A 19,749-nucleotide genomic window follows, 5' to 3' on the forward strand; every position below is an offset into this window, starting at 1 on the left:
CTGGTGGGGGAGGGGGTTATTATTATTTTTTATTTTTTACAAAAATAATAATAATAATTAATATTATTACCTATTAAAAATTAAAATACTCCGTATTAAATAAAAAAACAAATTAATTTTTTTACCCAATCAAACATTGACACGTGTCCATATACCTATTAATCAAGTCAACAATAAGTCATAACTTGTTTAAAGCGGATGCCCCTAAAAGTTTGTATTATTCAGAAATAATCAAAAGATTGACTTGTTTTTAGCGGACAGCGCAAATTTTGTATTATTTTTGACAATTTCTCCTAAAAAAAATGTCTGCCAACCAAATGAACTCATTTCAACTCGACCCAATTTGATCTGATACTCAAATACCCTTACCCGTCTAATCCCCGACCTAATAACTCGGACTAATATGAACCCAAACCGCATTAAACCGAGTAAACCCACTTACAGCCTAAACCCTTTTAAACCAGCCTACTATATGATCAAAACCAATTATAATTGGAATCTTGATAAGAACCATACCAAATTATCAAACTGAATCGAACTAAACTAAATTAACTCACTTATTATCATAACCGATTTAACCCATTAATTATTAGAACAATCCAACTCAACCCAATCCAACAACCAAATAATCTCGATTCAACCCGAACCGAAACCGAACCCTGAACCCGAATTGACGATAGTGTTACCCCGTGTGACTAGATTGATTATAATTGGAGTTAAGGAATATGGGCGGTGATGGGAAAAGTGGAGTTAGCATGTAATCCCATAAACTACTCTTCTCTAGTTTTCACCCCACGTGCTTTCTCCTTCACTTCCTCATTCTCTTATTTTCTCTCTCCTCTCTTAATTACCAGGAGTACTCCACTACTCACCACACCACTTTTTCCCTCTTTCTATTTATAGTACCTTCACTCTCTCCTCCTCCTCTCCTCTATTTAGCTTATTTATCATGCTTTCTTCTCTCTCCCCTTTTTCTTCCTAATTTCTCCTTCCTTTACAATTCACAAAAATTCATAAAAACAAAATCATTCCCAATTAAATTGGACAAAAAATAATTTGAACAAAAATGGAAAAGTACGAGGTAATGAAGCAATTGGGAGCTGGGAATTTCGGAGTTGCCAGATTAATGCGTCATAAAGAAACCAAAGAACTTGTTGCCATGAAATACATCGAACGTGGTCAAAAGGTTTTTTTTTTTTTTTTCCTTGAATTTTTTAATTTTAATTTCTGGGTTTTATTTGAAATAAGGTTTCATAAAATACCCAAATGCTAATTTTGTGAATTTTATTTATTTATTTATTTTCAGATTGATGAGAATGTAGCAAGAGAAATCGTCAATCACAGGTCGCTTCGTCACCCTAACATTATTCGATTTAAGGAGGTAATTTGGGTCTTTTGTTTTTCTTATCAATTTTTTTTTTATTTTTTTTATTTTTATAATCGACAAAAAGTCGTATAGACGGGATTTGATCCGAGGTCCTGTGGATAATTATAGGTGGTATTGACACCAACCCATCTTGGAATTGTGATGGAATACGCGGCCGGTGGTGAACTCTTTGACCGAATTTGCACTGCTGGTCGTTTTAGCGAGGATGAGGTATATCCTCACCTTTTTTTTTTTGGGTTCATGCTTTTTTCTATTTATTTTTTTCATTGATTTTTGAGCTGAATTATTGTGTATTCATTTGATTTGTAGTGGTTTATGTTACAGTTACAAATAATACTCCGTATTAATTAATTACTAGGAGTTTTAAATTACTTGTACTAATTTGCATGGCTAGCTACTCGTTTTGCATCGTTTTTTGGGGTTGAATGTGGGGTCCACTTAGGATTGAAACTTTGAAAGTAGCAATCAATGACATGTTGTATAATCTCATGATAATCTTTATCATTTTTTTTAATAATCATTTCCATTTTAAGTTAAATTTATGACTAAATCACGTCTTTTTCCCCTATTAGTGTTAGATTATTTCTACTTTTAGCTTCTTATATGTAGTCGTACTCGTTAATGGCCTAAGGGCTGTGTTAAACATTTTCCAATAGTTAATAAAATTTATGTTTGAATAATTTTCCAGGCAAGATATTTCTTCCAGCAGTTGATCTCAGGTGTTAGCTTTTGCCATTCTATGGTAAAATACCAATTCTTGCTATCTTAGTTTAGTTCTTCATTGTGTATTTGTATTAATATTATGTTAAAGCTTAAGCTAATATGTCAATTTATTTTATTATTGTTTGGGTTGCAGCAAATTTGTCATAGAGATTTGAAATTGGAGAACACATTGTTAGATGGAAATGCAGCTCCCCGCCTGAAGATATGTGACTTTGGTTATTCCAAGGTTCGGATGAATCTTACCGTATTTATGTTTTCCATGAAGCTCAGCATAGTATAATTTATTCTGTATCATGTGTTTGCTTGACTTGCTAAGTTGTTTATAATCAAGTACCATGATTAGTTTATTCACTAATTTGTTTATTGTTAAAACTGCAACTTGTAGTCATCTCTTTTGCATTCAAGGCCGAAATCCACGGTAGGAACTCCAGCATACATAGCACCTGAAGTACTTTCGAGGCGAGAATATGATGGCAAGGTGAGTCTTTGGAGAGTGCTCCGTAATTGAAGGGGCGAAAATATGCCTGGTAATTACAGGCTTGCATTGTGCAAATTATAGTATACAAGTGTGTGTGTGTGTGATGTCAGAATTGATTAACATAACTGGTGGACCCGAATTTAAGATCAATGACCTGATGATTTGTATTTCTTCTAATCTAAAATAATAGATCACATTTGACCTTATGGTTAGATCTTATATCATGATAAATTAATCACACGGTAATATCATACTTCTGAAATGTGTTGACTCAACGTACACTTTGAGAAATTAACTGTCAAGGCGAACCTTTTCCAATAAAACCAACTGTTTTTCCAAATAGTAGTATATTCTTTTGCATGTTTGAAAAAAAAAATATTATCATGCCAAGGTTAGAGCGCAGATGTATACAAAGTTAAACCGTACTCGAAGTTATTCCGAAGTGATACATTGCTTTCATTTTCTTATTCCCTTTTTGTGAGGAAAGGGTCATCATTTATTTCTTTTGAAGGATTTGGGACATGTGTACATAAAATTGCATATAATGAGTCGCGAGAGAAAATAAATGCACTCGCTTTGCTGAATGGATGCCTTACCTTGTCTTTAGCACCCATGTGACCACATGTTTCAAAGTTTAGTGTTACTGCAGACTTGATGCAAGATGGTTTCATTTCTAAGTTGATTGGTCCATGTTACATTTATTACATCAATTATTTATGTCTATCCATTGAAAGGTCAAACTTTGGGGCCTCTGATTAACTCCTCATCAGTTGTTAAGATTGAATTGTTATGTTAATGGGCTAAAGACAATGACTCTCATATCTCTATCTATGCTCTGATTATCTGAAATCTTGAGTCTGACTGAACGATGCAGGATGTATGGCTGCGTATGGGTATAGAAGTCATAACTCGAAACTCCCTAACTAAGGCATAATAGTAATAAAGTTTATCTGAACCAAAAGATTGCTATGTTAATTGTGAAACATTATTAAAGTACCTTAGTGGAGATTAGTTATGCATCTAGATAATATCTTTGGTCATTGTCAAGATTGCGCTACCTGGCACCTGTGTATATTGTGGGGAAGCTTTAAAAAACATATAAAGCAACCTTAGCTTGGTACCACATTTTTTTTATATTTATCCTTCCTTCTAAAATAAGAAGATGGTATTAGCTTTAGCTTTTTTTTATTGGCTTATATTGATAACGATTCTGCTAGTATTATATATTGATGTTGCTAAAGGAAAGGCCAACTTATCCGATTTGCTTTTCATCTACTGCTTTATGGGATTTTGTTGATCGCATATGTGATCGAGTAACTTGATAAATTTTTCTTGAATAAAAAATAAAACGGGTCTGTATTTGAATTTTAATTATAAACCCCTACTTGTTAAGCTTCTTAGGTAATTGTTTATTTACTTATTTTATTATTTGAACTTAAGTAAGTTTTTGTATAGTTTACATTCATGGCTCTGCTATTGCAAATAATTGTCTGTCTTTACAACAATTTTTTTTCCCCTATTATTTGGTTATTTTATTCCTCTATTCAACATTGTGAACACAATGTTTTCAAGAAGCTTAGAACAAAATTTCAAGTAAAATCCCACATTTAACATTTCACTCTATAATTTGCCAATTTAGATAAATTAAATGTTTATTAATTTAACATGCAATAATTATTACATATTGAGTTTTATTAATAAGAATAACTTTTCACACCGACTAGGAGTTAGCAAGCTTTGACTACATAAGTCACATGAAATTAGTTCTTTTGCCGGAGCTGTGTAATTGTCTATGGTTCACAGATTGGACTGCAAAGACCTGAAATTATAATGGTGCCGATCAAAGATAGTTCTAGTCAAGAATCTCAAGATTCAGGAAGTTTACTTATCTTGTCCTTTTCTCAATAGTCACATCAACAGACGATAATCTTCTGCTTGATTATGGTCGAAATTTCTGTGTTATATGTAGTTGATTGTTTTGTAATTTTCTTGTTAGCCTCCACCAACATGATTTTGGTGATAAAATCCTCTGAAAATTTAAATATAATGGTTGAATATTGTGACTTTGTAATTGATCAGCCTCATAAATCCTATTATGTATATTTCAATTTTTCTTAAGTTCTTGTTCATGTTCAGTTGGCAGATGTGTGGTCCTGTGGAGTAACTCTATATGTTATGCTGGTCGGAGCATATCCCTTTGAAGACCCGCAGGATCCAAAAAATTTCAGAAAGACCATTACAGTAATCTCTCTTTTTAACTTCTCATAATTAGTTTGTAGAGGTTCTTATTGTATTATTTTGTTTCAGTATACTAATTAATTAAATGTTTCATTAATGTTTTCTTTTGCAGAGGATTATGGCTGTCCAGTACAAAATTCCCGAATATGTTCATATATCACAAGATTGCAAGCATTTGCTTTCTCGTATTTTCACTACCAATCCAACAAGGGTATGTTTGTTGCTGAAGTTTCCTATATTTGTCTCATTGTCTGTCTTTGGTTGACAATGCTCCTTTTCTGGCTCCCAATACAATTGTAATAGTCTGAATGTTGTTGCATGTTGCATGGTGGATCCCTAATGTTTGGCTGCTAATGTAATATGTTTCATGTTTGTCTTGTGAATCTACATGTTTCTATGAATTACCTGATTTTTCTTTGATCATATCCATTACTCTTCTTTTGTTGTCACACTTTTATATAATATGAAATACTATAACATTGGCATATAGCAGTAATGTAGCGCTGAAGCAATAATATGCTCATCTACATATACTAAGGGATTTTATTCGTCTTAAAAAATTGTTTTTATAATGATAAGTTTTAAAAATATGGGTTTTAATATATTAAAAAAGAACTTTGCCACCATCCTCAAATTTCCACCAAAAATAAGTAAAGACTAGTGCCAACAAGTTCTAGATAAGGTCTGCCAAGTTCAACTTCTTATCTTGTCAGGTTCAAATCACTGCATAAAATAATACTTTATCCGTTTCTTTTTAGTTGACAAGTTTCTTTAGTCACATTTGTCAATGCACTAATTCAACCATTAATATCTTTAATTACCGAGAAACAAAAATTATAAAAAGTTGATATTTTGAAAATACATATCGTAAGGAATTTAACAAGATCGCACATGACTATATTTTTCATTACACATAAAGCACAAAACATGGTCAAAGGGGAGTGTGTGAATAGTGCTAAAGTCAAAACGTGTCAACTGAAAAAAAAAACAGAGGTGGTACTACATAAGGGTTTTCAGTTTGAAAAAATAGCCAAAGAAATCTCATCAGCCATTCCGGATGGAGATTGGGAGATCAGTATGCACAATAACTGCTGCCTGCTCATCTTCATTTTTCTGGTCGTCTTCTCAGCATAAGCATCGATTCAATACATCTTCCCACAATTAGAACACTAACACTAGCCCTATCACCCCTCCCCCCCCCGCCCCCCACCCCCCACCCCCAACCCACTCCACGTGTCTACAACCATCTAAAACTCTTTCAATGTGTGTAATAAATTAATGGCCAATTTTCTGCTGACAGCATGCTGAATTTACCATTTGTTAAGACTCTTCCTTTGAGACTGTTTAGATTCTACAAGTTCAAGAGAGCATTTGACTTGCCGGAATATTTAATGATACTTGATGTCCGAATTACGCTAACTACTTTCTGTTGTAAACACATTAATATGTAGTATCAACTGCTTCTTAATGTGTTTTGTGTTGAGCATTATACAAGAGGATTCTCTACGTAATACGCAAAAGTTAGAATAAGACTAAATTTATCTCCTATATCAATGGCGTTGAATAATCAAACTCTTTTTCAATGGCTGTAAAATATTGGTGTATCTTGAGTAAATAAGAAAATGAATTGTATACTTGAAATGCATTTACATTGATTAAAGCTATGTACATGTAATAATGTAATTATAAGTAGATGATTGTCTGTCCAATTCACTGCATAATTGCAAATATTTGGTTTTATAGACCAAACTTGTGTTGATTTGTTTTAGTCATCATTTCTTTTTTCTTGCAGAGAATTACCCTCAAGGAAATCAGAAGCCATCCATGGTTCTTAAAGAATCTCCCAAAAGAACTAACCGAACAAGCTCAAGCCGCCTACTACCAAAGAGATAACCCAAGCTTCGCATCTCTGCAAAGCGTGGAAGAGATCATGAAGATTGTGGGGGAGGCCAGGAACCCTGCTCCTGTATCAAGGCCTGTCCCAGGATGGGAGGATGAGAATGAAGACGATAACGATGAAGATGCAGAGGAAGTAGAAGAAGAAGATGAAGAGGACGAGTACGATAAGACAGTGAAACAGGTTCATGCAAGCGGAGAGTTCATCATCAGTTAAGTTGGCAGCATTGCCATTGTAGTCTATATGTTTTATAAAGTTTATGTTTATCGAAGTGTGCATAGGCGGCATAAGCTAGTGCTCCAAAATTTGAAAAGATTTAAGATAATGGTTATGGTTGTAAGCCTGTAACTTGGTACTGTTAGTTTGTATAAGTATAGGAGCACTAAAAACTGGCACTATTTTTTTACCCTGTTATTTCTGTTGAATATTTGAAGTGTACTCTCTGTTTCATTTGGTCTTGTGGATACTGTCACATTGAAGTGTTACAAACTCCACTTTATAGTAATTGTAGAATAGTAGTTTGTTCAAAGTAATTTTCTTATTTCGGATATCGAATATCCTAAATTCCTAACTGGTATCATCATATGTAGAAAGTCTTCTAAAAATAAATAATGTTCAAGGTACTCTTTTTCAATGGCTTTGGTGACAAAAATATGGTGCATCTTTAGTTAAGGAAAAAAAAAAAGAAAAAAGGTATTAATATTAATTTATTAAGGTATTCCCTTCATACTTAAATGATGCATACAATAGTTAAATATAGTTTGAAACGAACATCATTGGCTCCTTTCACTTGTGAAGTTGTTATTTGCTCAATTCAGGTTCGTTTACTTTTTTTTTTTTTGCGATTTTTGTTAGTTTAAGTTGTTTTGATTCTTCGATTTTTAGGTTTTTTTATTTTGATTTTGTTTTCGATTTTCGTAGTCTTTGATTTTGCAATGGTGAAGAAGAAGAGTACAAAGAAGTCTGTAAATGCTGAAGAAGGTGTGTTTACTTAATTTTTTCATTATTTTTTCAAATTTTTCAATTGAATTTTCGCTTATATATGTCGAATTAGTAGTGCATGTTATTTTTTATTGTTTTCACTTGATTTTTTATGCAGATTATGATAATTGAATTTGAATTTTGAAGTTATTATGTTTAATTTTGCTTTATTTAATTGTTCATTGTATATAATTGGTTCAAAATTTTTTGTACGTGTGTTGTGGTGTTGTTATACATCTGTAGATGCTGAAGAAGGTGTGCTTACTTTAATTTTTCATCATTTTTTCAGATTTTTCAATTTATTTTTTGCTTATTTATGTCGAATTAGTAGTGCATGTTATTTTTTATAGTTTTCAGTTGATTTTTTTTATGCATATTATGATAATTGAATTTGAATTTTGAAGTTATTATGTTTAATTTTGCTTTATTTTATTGTTCATTGTTTATAATTGGTTCAAAATTTGTTATAATGTTTGTTTGTTTTTTTAATAGTGCATGTTTGTTTTCAGAATTTTTATTCATTGCTTATTATTCTTCAAATTTTGTATGTTAGGTTTTAGGTGGAGAATGCTAATTAAACTGATTTTAGGTTTAGATTTTATGTTTTAGTTAAATTATGAGTATAGTAGGCATATCTGCATTGTGTTTGTGCATCTGTGTATGAGTAACAGGAATATGTGCATTGTGTTTGAGTAATAGACATTTGTGTCATTTAAATGCTGTTAAAAGGGTCACTTTATGCTGTTAAAAGGGTCACTTTATGGTATTTAAAGGGTTACTTTATGGTATTTAAAGGGTTACTTGCTGTGGTTAAAAGGGTCACTTTATGCTATTAAATGGGTCACTTTATGATGTTAAAAGGGCCACTTTATGCTGTTAAAAGGGTTACTTGTTGTGGTTAAAAGGGTCACTTTATGCTGTTAAAAGGGTCACTTTATGCATTTAAATGGGTCACTTTATGCATTTAAAAGGGTCATTATGCATATATTCTGAATTTTTCCATGAGTACTTTGTGAATTTGTAATTTATGGCTATTTCTCTGTATTAATTAGATACAGGTGCTTCAATAGGTGGATATCGTTATAAATTGCCTTCAAAGGCAAAAACAATGCCTAAAGAGCCTGCTAAGGGCAAAACAGTACCTAAAAAGACCAAGACAGTTGCTGAGAAGGCTAAACCAGAGTCTGAGAAGGCTAAAACAGTTCCTAAAAAGACTAAGGCAGTTTCTGAGAAGGCCAAACCAGAGTCTGAGAAGGCTAAAACATCTCCTAAGAAGGACAAGACAGTTCCTAAGCAGGCTAAACCAATTCCTAAGAAGGCCAAAATTGTACCTAAGAAGGCTAAAACAGTGCCTAATTCTGTTTCTGAATTCGAAATGGTTTCCGATTCTGATTCTCAGACTGTTGTGTAAGTATACATGTTATTTGATCTGCATTTTTTTAATTATATGTTGTTTTTAGTTTATATTGTTTAAGTTATTTTTTTTTATTATTATTTTTTAGGGAACAAAGACGCTTGATTGCAAGGTGTAGACCACATACTTTGGAATTTATGATGCAGACCTTTTGTTCTAACCAAAATCAAGCTGTTGAAGAAATTGGTTTTGGTGGTTTATTACATTTGAAATTGAAAACACTAAATCGTCAAATGCTACCTTGGCTTGTTGAACACTTTAATGGTGGTAGCTGCATGTTTACCATTGCTACTGGTAAAGAATTCGTAGTTACTAGAAACGATATATGCGATGTGTGTTTGCTTGTCCATGAGTGATATTTCTGTTCCTGAACTTAAGAAAAATGCTGAAGATGAAAGTGTAGATAAATGTATCATCAGGCATGGAGATCTGATTATGGTCTTTCTGATAAGTAAGCTCTTCATTTGTCAAAGTTGGAGTCTCGGATGGTTGATTTGGTTGATGGAGGGGAAGAGTTTAAGAGGTGTTTTGTTCTTCATGTTATGTCTAGCTTTTTAGCTCCTACTACTAATAGGACTGTTTCATTGAAGTTGCTGAAGGCTGTTGAAGAAGTTGATGAAATCAAAAATTTTGATTGGTGTTCATATGTTTTGAAAAAGTTAAAGAAGGCTGTTGAGAAGTATAAGAATGATGAAAAAGCTCAAAATGTTAGTGGTTGTTTGCTGGCTTTGCAAATTATGTATTTTCATCATTTAAATTTTCAAGGAGAAAAGGAAAGTAGCACTGTTCCTTTGATTCAGCATTGGACAGATGCTAAGATTAAGAAGCGGATTAATTTAGAGATCAATGCTGGAGGTTTTGGACAGGGACCATTGGATACCCTAACATATCCTGTGTCACAGCCTGTGATTAAGCAAACTGTTGTTGAGCAACCTCGCACTTTGGGATATGATTATGGTGCTTCTACAAGTGGTAGAACTGGCCGCATTCTTGCATTTGATCTTCCGGAAGGTGTGATGACTGATGATGAAATTAAAGAAATTTCAACTGATGTAAGTGTTCTGTTTTATTTTTTTTTATATTTAGTTATTATCTCTTTATGTGCACTAAAGTTACCCTAAATATTCAGTTACAAGGGTTACTTTGTGCATTTAAAAGGGTGACTATATGCATATAAAAGGGTCACTTTATGCATTTAAAAGGGTCACTTTATGCATATATCCTGAATTTTTACTTTTTTATTTGTCACATTTGTTTATTTTCTTCTTTGTTCATATGTTTGTAGGCTGTTCATGAGACATTTCTTTTGGTAAAAAGAAATATGGATGTTTTTATTGTTGGTTTAAACACAGGGTTTTGAAACCTTGAGTGAGATGATTGCTTCTCTCAGTACTGTTTCATTATCTTCTGATAATGCTGTTGCAGTTTCTCAAACTCAACAGCTATTCTCTGATCCTCATTATCTGAAGCTTTTAGATGGTTTAATTGATGAGTGTAATAAGATGAAGTTTGTACATGAGATATTTCGTGGTTTTTATGAACCTGAACAAGGTCGTACAGAAGATGTTCCTGAAGATGAACCTGCAGAAGGTCATAAAGAGATGTTCCTGAAGATGAACATGCACAAGGTTTAAATTATGACAATGAAGTTGTTCCTACTGGGCCTGCTAAAGAAGTTGTTAATGAAGGTGGTAATAGTGGTAATGGTGGTAATGGTGCTGGACCTTCTACAGAAGTTGTTCCTGGACATATCATCAGATCCAACAAATCTCAATGCTCTCTGGACTGTGGGCCAGTAGGTGTGGATGTGTTTTTTGTGACTCTGTTTTTGAAGGCTAATGCTCAGATTTACAAGAGTATGCCTCAGTTACATTTGGAAATTCTCGATTATTGTTTGTTGAAAGATGATTCATTGCAGAGGAAGTTAAGTGTCATTTGTTATGATAATTATTTTTTATCTGTTTTTTTTCCTCTATTTTTTTAATGTTGATCTTATTTTTTATTGTTCCAGTGAGAACCTTTTTACTTTTTGTATGAATTTTTTAATTCCAAGAGAAGACATGGTGTCCCTTGCTGCTCTACTTAGGATTCGATGGTGCATTATTGATTGCTACTGTCTGTATCTGAATGAGAAAGCATGTTTTGAGGGTTCTGGTCCTCGAAAATTCTTCTTTGGTGTGAGGCAAAGTGTAAGTAGTTTGATTTTTTTTTTTATATATTTAAACACATTTACTTTATATATATATATATATATATATATATATATATATATATATTAATGAGTTCTTATACTTTAATAGTTTGCATTCTTGCATGTTTGTGATCACATTGGCCAAGGTGATATTTCTAGTGCTGTGAAGGACTTTCACGATCTATGGGAAGGTTGGTTGTGCTATGAGAATCCTGAATGTGATATAATGGATGCTGAACTGGTATCACTATCATAACTTTAAAAGAGTTCTGTTTACGATATGCTCTGTCTAAATCACTTTTAATTTTGCTATTTCAGATCTATTATCCTGTTCTTTATGATAATCACTACATTTTGTTTGTTATTGATCATACAAAAGAGGTTGTATATTATCTTGACAACAATATCTGGCGTGATTCTACTGTGGAATATTGTAAAGATTTGTCTAAACAATTGGTATGTTTCTGTTGATTTATTGTTATGTTTATGTTGATTCATTGTTTCCATTTAAACTTTTTTTTTTTAATGTATGCTAAACTTTTATATTTTATCTCAGTGTGATCAAATGGGTGCTTTTCTTGCCAAAAGAAATCATCCAAAGAGTTCTCAGCTACCTTCTTATGGGTTTCAAATTGTTGATCTCGAATGGAGAAAAGATAAAGTTGACAATTTGGATTGTGGGATCTTTGTCATGTATCACATGCTCCATTTTGTTGGCGAATCGTTCAAATTAAATGAACTCAAAATAGTAATTATTCATATATTTTGTCTATAGTTTTTTCCTTTCTAATGCTTTTATTAAATACATATTGATAATTTTTTTTTCCTGTTGTGAGATTGTTGGAAGAAAATTTCTGCGAGGAGAGATCTGTACCACACTGGTGCTGTGTGATATGAATGAATCTAGGAATGATGTGTTGTTAGAATTAGCCAAGTTCAACGAGAAGAAGAAAGATCCTGCTTATGTCCAGGGAATTGAAGCAAGAAGAAAGGCTGCAATTGCTGAGAAGAAGAAGAAAGAAAATGAAGATAGAAAAATGGCAGCAGAAGCAGCAGCAAAGGCAGAGGCAGATGAAGAACAGCCCAAAGGAAAAAGGACCAAAAAGCAGACAAAAAAGTACACTCCTTCTAAACAGTGAAATGACTGTTTGCACAATGAAAAAACTTAGGTCTAGTAGTATTTTTTTAACAATGAAAAAACTTCATGTATTTGCATATACATCAAGTTCAATGATGTAATTAAACTTATTGTATAGTTTTTGGTTGTTCATTTGGAATACTGATGTATGTGCATACATTAAGTAATTTGAAAGGTTCTTTTGTATGTTTTTTATGGGTCACTTTTATGCATAAAATGGTGAATTTTGTAGCATAAAAAGGGTTACTTTTTTGGGTAGAAAGAATTAGTTTATACATGATAAGGGATAGTTTTGTGGGTAGATAGGGTAACTTTTATGCATGAAAAGGGTAATTTTTATGCATGAAAAGGGTCGCTTTTATTCATGAAAAGGGTAACTTTGTAGCATAAAAGGGTAACTTTTACGCATGAAAAGGGTCACTTTTATGCATGAAAAGGGTCACTTTTATTCAGGAAAAGGGTAACATAAGTTCATGTTTTTCCTGTCCTGTCAAAAAATAAGTTTATGTTTCCAATAATTAAACATTTGCTAATAATAGTGTAAATGATATTTTCATCAAAATAGTTTAACAATAGAGTAAAAAAAGAAAAAATAGTCTTACAATACAATGTATATTAATTTTGAAAAAAAAATGTTCAAACAAAGTTCCTAAAAGAGTCGTAAGTTAGGTGTCTTTGATCCAAATTCTGAATGTGGAGGTGGCAGTGCTGGTTTTCTTTTTCTCTTGTTTTTTTCAAGTCCTCCTTTTGCTCTCTTGCTTCTTCCTTTTGTTACAGCTCTTTTAGGATCAAGTATTGTTGGTACACTTTTGCTTGTACTCGATGTCGAAGAAACATCATTATTGCTTTGAGTGTTGTTTGCCACATCAGGAATGTTAGAAGCAGCTTCTGCACTTTCTCTCTGAGCAGCACTAGCAAGTAAGTTTTCCACCATTTTAAGACTGTTTTTGAAGATTTCTTCCATAAATGCTCTTGTCTCTTCAGTTTCTTGACTTTTTAAGATTAAATTGTAGTATTTCCTCATCATTGTTTGCCTCCAAGGAATATATGGCTGTGTAGGATCCTGATTCTTCAACCTATCCCATGCCTCTGTTTTTGCAAACTTAGTCCATCTTTTTGAAACATACTTGTCTGGTATTCTTGTTACTGAATGCAAATGTAGAATTCTAATGCAATGATAACATAACCATGCAGATGCTTCAAAATTTTTGCAAGTACACCATACACTCTGGGTCTCATGTATATAGTTTACTTGATGTGCAGACCATGACTTGTCTTCTAGGGTTACTTCATAAACTAGGCATTCTTTATTTCTCCCTATCATCTGAACAGTTGTTTCCATAGAGTATCCAAACTCCTCTTCAAAATCTCTAAAGAGTGATAAAGTGAAAACCTGTTCACCAAAATCATGTATCTACATTTAAATTTTTATATATTATGTGTAATTTAAGTACTTTTCAGTAAACTTTTTACCTGTGCAGCATGCTTTAGCATTCCGGACAGTGGCAATGAAGTGAATGCTATTGACTTGCTACAGGTAAACTCATCATATTTCTCTGTGCTTCTCCAACGATTGGTTGTCTTCTTAAATATGGTATAAAATTATGTCAATGTAGTTGCTTTACTTGCTTTGAATCCTATAGCATGATTAGTGCTTTCACTCCTTTGTGACGATAGGATTCCTGCTAAAAAGAAATATCTACTAAGGGCAGGACACCATTTTTCTTTCAACTCAAACACTCTTTGGTACCAAGAGTGTGCTGTCAAGTCATATTTTTGCATCATTGCCTGCCACTTTGCTTCAAATTCTTGTTCTGTCACACATCTTTAAGCACTGGTTGAATGCATACTTGAATTCTTTGTCTTTTTTGAGATCCCCAAATCTGGTTATGGCATTTTGTTCCAAATGCCAGATATAAAGTCTATGCCTTGTATTAGGAAGCACCTACATTGAAAATAAAGGGGTCACTTTATGCTATTAAAAGGGTCACTTTATGCAGTTAAAAGGGTTATGGGAAAAAGAAAAACATTATTTTCAGAGCTTAAAATCTGTAAAATGTCAATATAAATCTTTTACCTGCTCAATTGCATTTGTCATTGCTTGGCCATGGTTAGTGAATATTGAAGTTGGTCTTCTATTCTCCATAGCTTTCAAGAAGGTTTCTAGTAGCCACACAAATGAATCTGTTTTTTCATCCCCAATAAAAGCACATGCAAACATACAATTATGCCAGTGATTATTTATGCCAACAAATGAAGCACATATAAGATTGTATCTGTTGGTTCTGTATGTTGTATCAAAGACAAGAACATCTCCATATATTCTATAGTCTTCTAACATCATTGAATCTCTCCAAAAGATATTGGAAATTCTCCCTTCATTGTCAAACTTCACTCTAAAAAGAAGTTTGGATCTTCTGATTGTTCCTGATTTAAAATGTTCACTAAAGTTTGAGCATCTCCAGCCTCAATTTGTTCCATTCTTATCCTTGAGCAGAAATTCAGGTGATCTACAACACTATGACCTACATTCTGTTCTCCTGCAGCCTCTGTAGCCATGTAATTGTAAGTGTCCATTGTAGTTAGACCTGAAGATTTCATTGTTTTGATTGCTTCAGCTTTTTCCTCGGTCATTTTTCATTTAGAACGATGCAAATAATGCCATTGTGACCTTGTTAGCTCGTGGTTATGCTCAATAACATGAGCCACTACCTCAAACTGTCCTTCTTTATTCACTTTTGCTCTTATGCATGCCTTGCAATTCGATCTTGTAATGGCTACTTGTCTTGGCTTTCTTGTTTTTACATTTACATCATCTTCATCAACCATTTCAACTAACTTTGTTTTCTTTTGACCTGAATTTCTCTTTCCTTCAGCAGAACAAACATAATTTTTCTCAGTTACTATTTTTGTTTGTTGTTTGAATCTAGTTGTATGTTTTCTTATTGAAAACCCCAGTATAGCAGCATGTTTTACATACAATTCCAAAATTTCTTCAAAAGTTTCTCTTACCACACCAAGAAATGATCCTCTAAGATCTAAACCAGAAGCATCAATTGGATTTGTATCTGTAATTTAATACAGACATATCAGATAATAACTAGAGGCAACATATCATTAAAATTGGAGGCAAATAAAGGGTAACATTCGTGTGAAAATAGGGTCACTTTTATGCATGAAAAAGGTAACATTTAGGCTTTCAAAGGGTTACTGTTTGCATACAATCTGAATTTTCTGCATACAATCTGAGGGTAACTTTTGTGCATAAATAGGGCCACATTTATGCATTAAAATGGTAACATTTGGCATTCAAAGGGTTACTTTTTGCATACAATCTAAATTTTCTGCATACAATATGAGGGTAACATTTGTGCATAAATAGGGTCACTTTTATGTATGAAAAGGGTAACATTTAAGCATTCAAAGGGTTACTTTTTGCATACAATCTGAAAAGTTTATAAAAATTACCTTCAGTTGCATTTGATTTGGTTGTTTGTTCTGAATTTGAATCAATTGATTTGCCGGGAACCACTTGATTTTCTGCATTGTCAATTGCTTCTTCTGCATTTTCAATTGCTTCTTCTGCATCATCTCCATTGTTTGGATTGTTGAATATTGGTACGAATTCATCTCCAAAACTCTTAGTTTCTTCTTCTTCTATAATCGATCGATTTAAATCGATTTCAAATTCAGTTTCAATTTGCCTCTGTTTTTGTAGCAATTCGTGGATGAGATTGCTACAATTTGTGGTATCGAAAGTCGAATTTTCCATTGATGATCGAATTCTCCAATTTGTGCGTTTTCTCACTTTCTCTCTCCTCAATTGATGATCGAATTTTGCAATTTGTAACTTTTCTCACTTTCTCTGTCCTTAATTGATGATCGAATTCTTTAATTTGTGCGTTTTCTCACCTTTTTTCTCCTCAATTGATGATCGATTTCTGCAATTTTTGCGTTTTCTCACCTTTTTTCCTCCTCAATTGATGATCGAGAGCTACGTTTTCTCACTTTCTCTCTCCTCCATTGTTGTTCTGCGTTTTTTTGATTTTGAGGTATGAAATTCCGCGATTTTGAATTTTTTTTTTTTAAAAAAAAAAAAAAAAAACTAGTAAATGGTTGGCACGTGCAAACAGCCCGATGTACAATAAAAATACTGTACACCGGGTGCATGCAAAAGGGTTTGTTTAATGAAACATAAGTAAACTTATTTTCAATTCTTGTGAAGACCAGAATTCGTCTGCATGCTTATCTTTTTAATTACTTCAACAATATATCAAAAAGGTGTGTAAGTATTTTTTTTTTTTTTTTGAAGAAAAGATAGAGCATATGTATTAAGAGGAAAGATCCATCCCTGCAAGAGTTACAATAGCTTGTGAAAAACTATCAAACCTAACATACTCCACATTACTGTTTGTATCACCCCTTGCAACAAGGTGAGCCAGGGTATTACAATTCCTCTTAGCATGTGAAAATAAGCATACATTAAACCAAGCTCTATCTAATCTAATATCATCATAAATGACATGGATGGGAGAGAAGCCAACATCAGTCGAGGAAATGGCCTTGATCATATTTATGCCATCTGATTCAATCCAAATATTGGCATACCCAAACCGCCGCGCAAGAGTAATAGCATACCTGACAGCTTGAGCTTCAATTATTTCAGGGGTAGAAATCTCGGTCTTCTTCATGGCTGTAAGTATCAGACCACCATGCTCATTTCTGAATACCACACCTAGCCCAGCGTGGCCAGCATCCACATTGGCCTTGATACATCCTGCAGGTGGGGATAACCACCTAATGTTGCTGCTTTGAGGTTGCTGAAATGGGGTAGTGAAGACTTTTATCGCATAATCATCATACTTATTCACCAGTCTGCTATAGGTAGCCGCTAACATCACTACGTCAGGCCATTCATTCTCATGTATAAACAAATTACATCAACGCCAAGCATCCCACATTAAAGCCGCCATACGTCTTAAACTCCCTCGATCAACCTTACGAAGCAGCCACTCCCATCTTTCTACAAAAGAGTCAGTTGGAGCATCAAATAAATAATCCTTGAGATCATTATGGCACCATATCTCCCTTACTGGAGTACATTCAAAAAGAGAATGTATGATGGTCTCACTTTGTGCCCCACAAACTTGGCACGTAGCATCCGCAGTTATGTGACGCTGCATTAGACGAGCCTTCACAGCTAGGTTGCCTTTAACCGCCCCCCAAATAAAATGTTTGAGCTTCGGAGGACCACACAGACCCCAAACCGACCTCCAAATCTCCTCAGACATTACCCCAACTGTTGTATTATCATTAACATCCCTTGCCAACCAATAGCAAGACTTAACAGTGAAGATACCGTTCTTCGCCCTACACCAATACAAGCTATCCTTACAATAGTGCTGTGGTAAGCTGCTTGCCATCCTTCACCAACCAAGCACTCTTCCACGCCTTAATATCACGGCCATCCCCAACCCTCCACACAAGACCATCCCGAAGAAGCCCCTTTTCTCCCCAAACACTTCTCCAAGTAAAACTTCGATCATACCCACGCAATGCTTCCATCACGTTTGAATTTTTAAAGTATCGGGCCTTGAGAATTTTAAACAATAGGGTGTTCATTCGGATTTTGTTGCAAGCGCCATACTTGTTTCACGAGAAGTGCTTGGTTAAAACACTTAAGGTCATGAAACCCCATTCCCCCTTTAGCCTTCGGAAGACAGCTTTTCCCAACTTTGCCAATGCATTTTCCTTTGATCAACCGATGAGCCCCACCAAAATCGGCATAACAAAATATGAATCTCATCAATGAGGCCCTCCGGAATTTTAAATATGCTCATCATGTATGTAGGAATAGCTTGTGCTACCAATTTAATTAAAGTCTCTTTACCCGGCTTAGAAAGCAATTACTCCTTCCACCCATTCAATTTTTTCCACATTCTCTTCTTTAAAAACGCAAAGATGGCTTTCTTCGATTTACCAATTATCATTGGTAAACCCAAATACTTCTCATGTTTGTCCACCTCCCGAACCCCTAGAGTGTCAACAATAGCTTGTCGTCTGTCCATCGGCACACATTTACTAATTAAAAGCAACCTCTGTCTTATCTAAGTTGACTTTCTGACCAGATGCTCTTTCGTATGAACTGATAATTTTAGCTATTTTTTAACATTCCTTCAGAGTAGCTTTAGCAAATAGTATACTATATATCATCACCAAAAAAACAAGTGAGACATCCTAGGAGCAGAGTTACAAATTCTAGCGCCACTCAATCTTTTTTCACTAGCCGCCTTAGACAGTAAACAGGAGAACGCATCCGCGCAGAGTTAAAACAGATGCGGAGATATAAGATCACCCTGTCTGAGCCCCCGCGTATGGGGAAACTGCCCCAAAAATCTCATTGTTCACCTTAAAGGAAAATGAGACGCTAGAAATACATTCCATCACCCTTCGAATCCAACTCTCAAAAAAACCCATCTTTCCCATCACCATCTTAAAAAAACTCCACTCTACCCTATCGTACGCTTTACTTATATCAAGCTTAAGAGGATCAGGGACAACGATAGGCAACAACGATTGACCCGTGAAGGTTACACCCCATTCATACCCCATGAGATTACTAAGTCCATATGGTTCAGAACAACGAAAGGAGGATCGGGCATGATGGTACAAAGTGAATCATGGAGTCACATTTGCCCGTATTGGGCTCTACTCAATTCTTATAACGAAAAGTATTCCTACGATCTCAAAGGCATACAAACAAAGATTCAATTTGCTCCAAACTATTATTAAGCTAAATTGGTTGAATGTAAATGCAACATATAATTCTAAATATCGTGATCACTTGATTAGCACAATAAGATTAAAAAGAACCTGCATCAGTCATTCAATTTATCTTATTAAGCATTATATTCAATTACATATTCCCTTTAACATGCAATATGGTGATCAACAATAACAATAGAATAAACAATAACATTGGAAGCAATTTAGCCATAACAACGTTAGTCAAATCAAATCATAACAATAACTTCAATTATGATACTAGCAATAAGGATAAAAATAAGAGTAATTAAGTAATAAATCACTAACGTTCTGCGCTTCTTTAAATTGCTACATCATGAATAGATTGTTAGTAACTTCAATAAATATATAAATCAAATTGAAATTAAATTAAATAAAAGTAGATTTGATTTGGTCCAAACCCTCAATCGGTTCTATCTTTCACGCATTGGTTTAATTATAGAATTTCGAGTGTTGCATGGACTCCGGAGAGTGCTTAGGGAAGGAATGGTGTAATAG

General features: G+C 33.9%; 3 protein-coding genes across 3 annotated transcripts; 2 read left to right on the plus strand and 1 right to left on the minus strand.

Annotated features, from left to right (window-relative positions):
• Nucleotides 1-805: 805 nt before the first annotated feature.
• On the plus strand, nucleotides 806-7,166 carry LOC145574627 (serine/threonine-protein kinase SAPK7-like). The gene is made up of 9 exons (XM_081632458.1): nucleotides 806-1,186; nucleotides 1,307-1,381; nucleotides 1,496-1,597; nucleotides 2,076-2,129; nucleotides 2,244-2,336; nucleotides 2,496-2,588; nucleotides 4,725-4,829; nucleotides 4,939-5,037; nucleotides 6,619-7,166. The coding sequence occupies exons 1-9, from the start codon at nucleotides 1,067-1,069 to the stop codon at nucleotides 6,937-6,939; spliced, it is 1,062 nt and encodes a 353-aa protein (XP_081488584.1). The 5' UTR covers nucleotides 806-1,066; the 3' UTR covers nucleotides 6,940-7,166.
• A 140-nt stretch (nucleotides 7,167-7,306) lies between these two features.
• LOC145574628 (uncharacterized) lies at nucleotides 7,307-12,605 on the plus strand. Its single transcript, XM_081632459.1, has 6 exons — nucleotides 7,307-7,704; nucleotides 8,757-9,111; nucleotides 9,207-10,170; nucleotides 10,404-11,307; nucleotides 11,419-12,057; nucleotides 12,146-12,605. Exons 1-3 carry the CDS (start codon nucleotides 7,659-7,661, stop codon nucleotides 9,472-9,474), a joined length of 669 nt encoding a protein of 222 aa, XP_081488585.1. The 5' UTR covers nucleotides 7,307-7,658; the 3' UTR covers nucleotides 9,475-10,170; nucleotides 10,404-11,307; nucleotides 11,419-12,057; nucleotides 12,146-12,605.
• A 4,173-nt stretch (nucleotides 12,606-16,778) lies between these two features.
• Nucleotides 16,779-17,345, minus strand: LOC145575272 (uncharacterized). Its single transcript, XM_081633161.1, has one exon. The coding sequence runs from the start codon at nucleotides 17,343-17,345 to the stop codon at nucleotides 16,779-16,781; it is 567 nt and encodes a 188-aa protein (XP_081489287.1).
• Between the last annotated feature and the right edge of the window lie 2,404 nt (nucleotides 17,346-19,749).

The sequence above is a fragment of the Chenopodium album genome, chromosome 13 (assembly GCF_948465745.1).
Source record: "Chenopodium album chromosome 13, dcCheAlbu1.1, whole genome shotgun sequence".
NCBI classification, from domain to species: domain Eukaryota; kingdom Viridiplantae; phylum Streptophyta; class Magnoliopsida; order Caryophyllales; family Amaranthaceae; genus Chenopodium; species Chenopodium album.

Bases quoted from the DNA above. Each gene is read 5' to 3' on its own strand.
- LOC145574628 (XM_081632459.1), top strand. From the start codon at position 7,659: ATGGTGAAGAAGAAGAGTACAAAGAAGTCTGTAAATGCTGAAGAAG. The intron at 7,705-8,756 runs GTGTGTTTACTT...TGTATTAATTAG, and splicing joins GTCTGTAAATGCTGAAGAAG to ATACAGGTGCTTCAATAGGT. The intron at 9,112-9,206 runs GTAAGTATACAT...ATTATTTTTTAG, and splicing joins TCTGATTCTCAGACTGTTGT to GGAACAAAGACGCTTGATTG.
- LOC145574627 (XM_081632458.1), top strand. From the start codon at position 1,067: ATGGAAAAGTACGAGGTAATGAAGCAATTGGGAGCTGGGAATTTCGGA. The intron at 1,382-1,495 runs GTAATTTGGGTC...GGATAATTATAG, and splicing joins ACATTATTCGATTTAAGGAG to GTGGTATTGACACCAACCCA. The intron at 1,598-2,075 runs GTATATCCTCAC...ATAATTTTCCAG, and splicing joins GTCGTTTTAGCGAGGATGAG to GCAAGATATTTCTTCCAGCA.
- LOC145575272 (XM_081633161.1), bottom strand. From the start codon at position 17,345: ATGTTAGCGGCTACCTATAGCAGACTGGTGAATAAGTATGATGATTAT.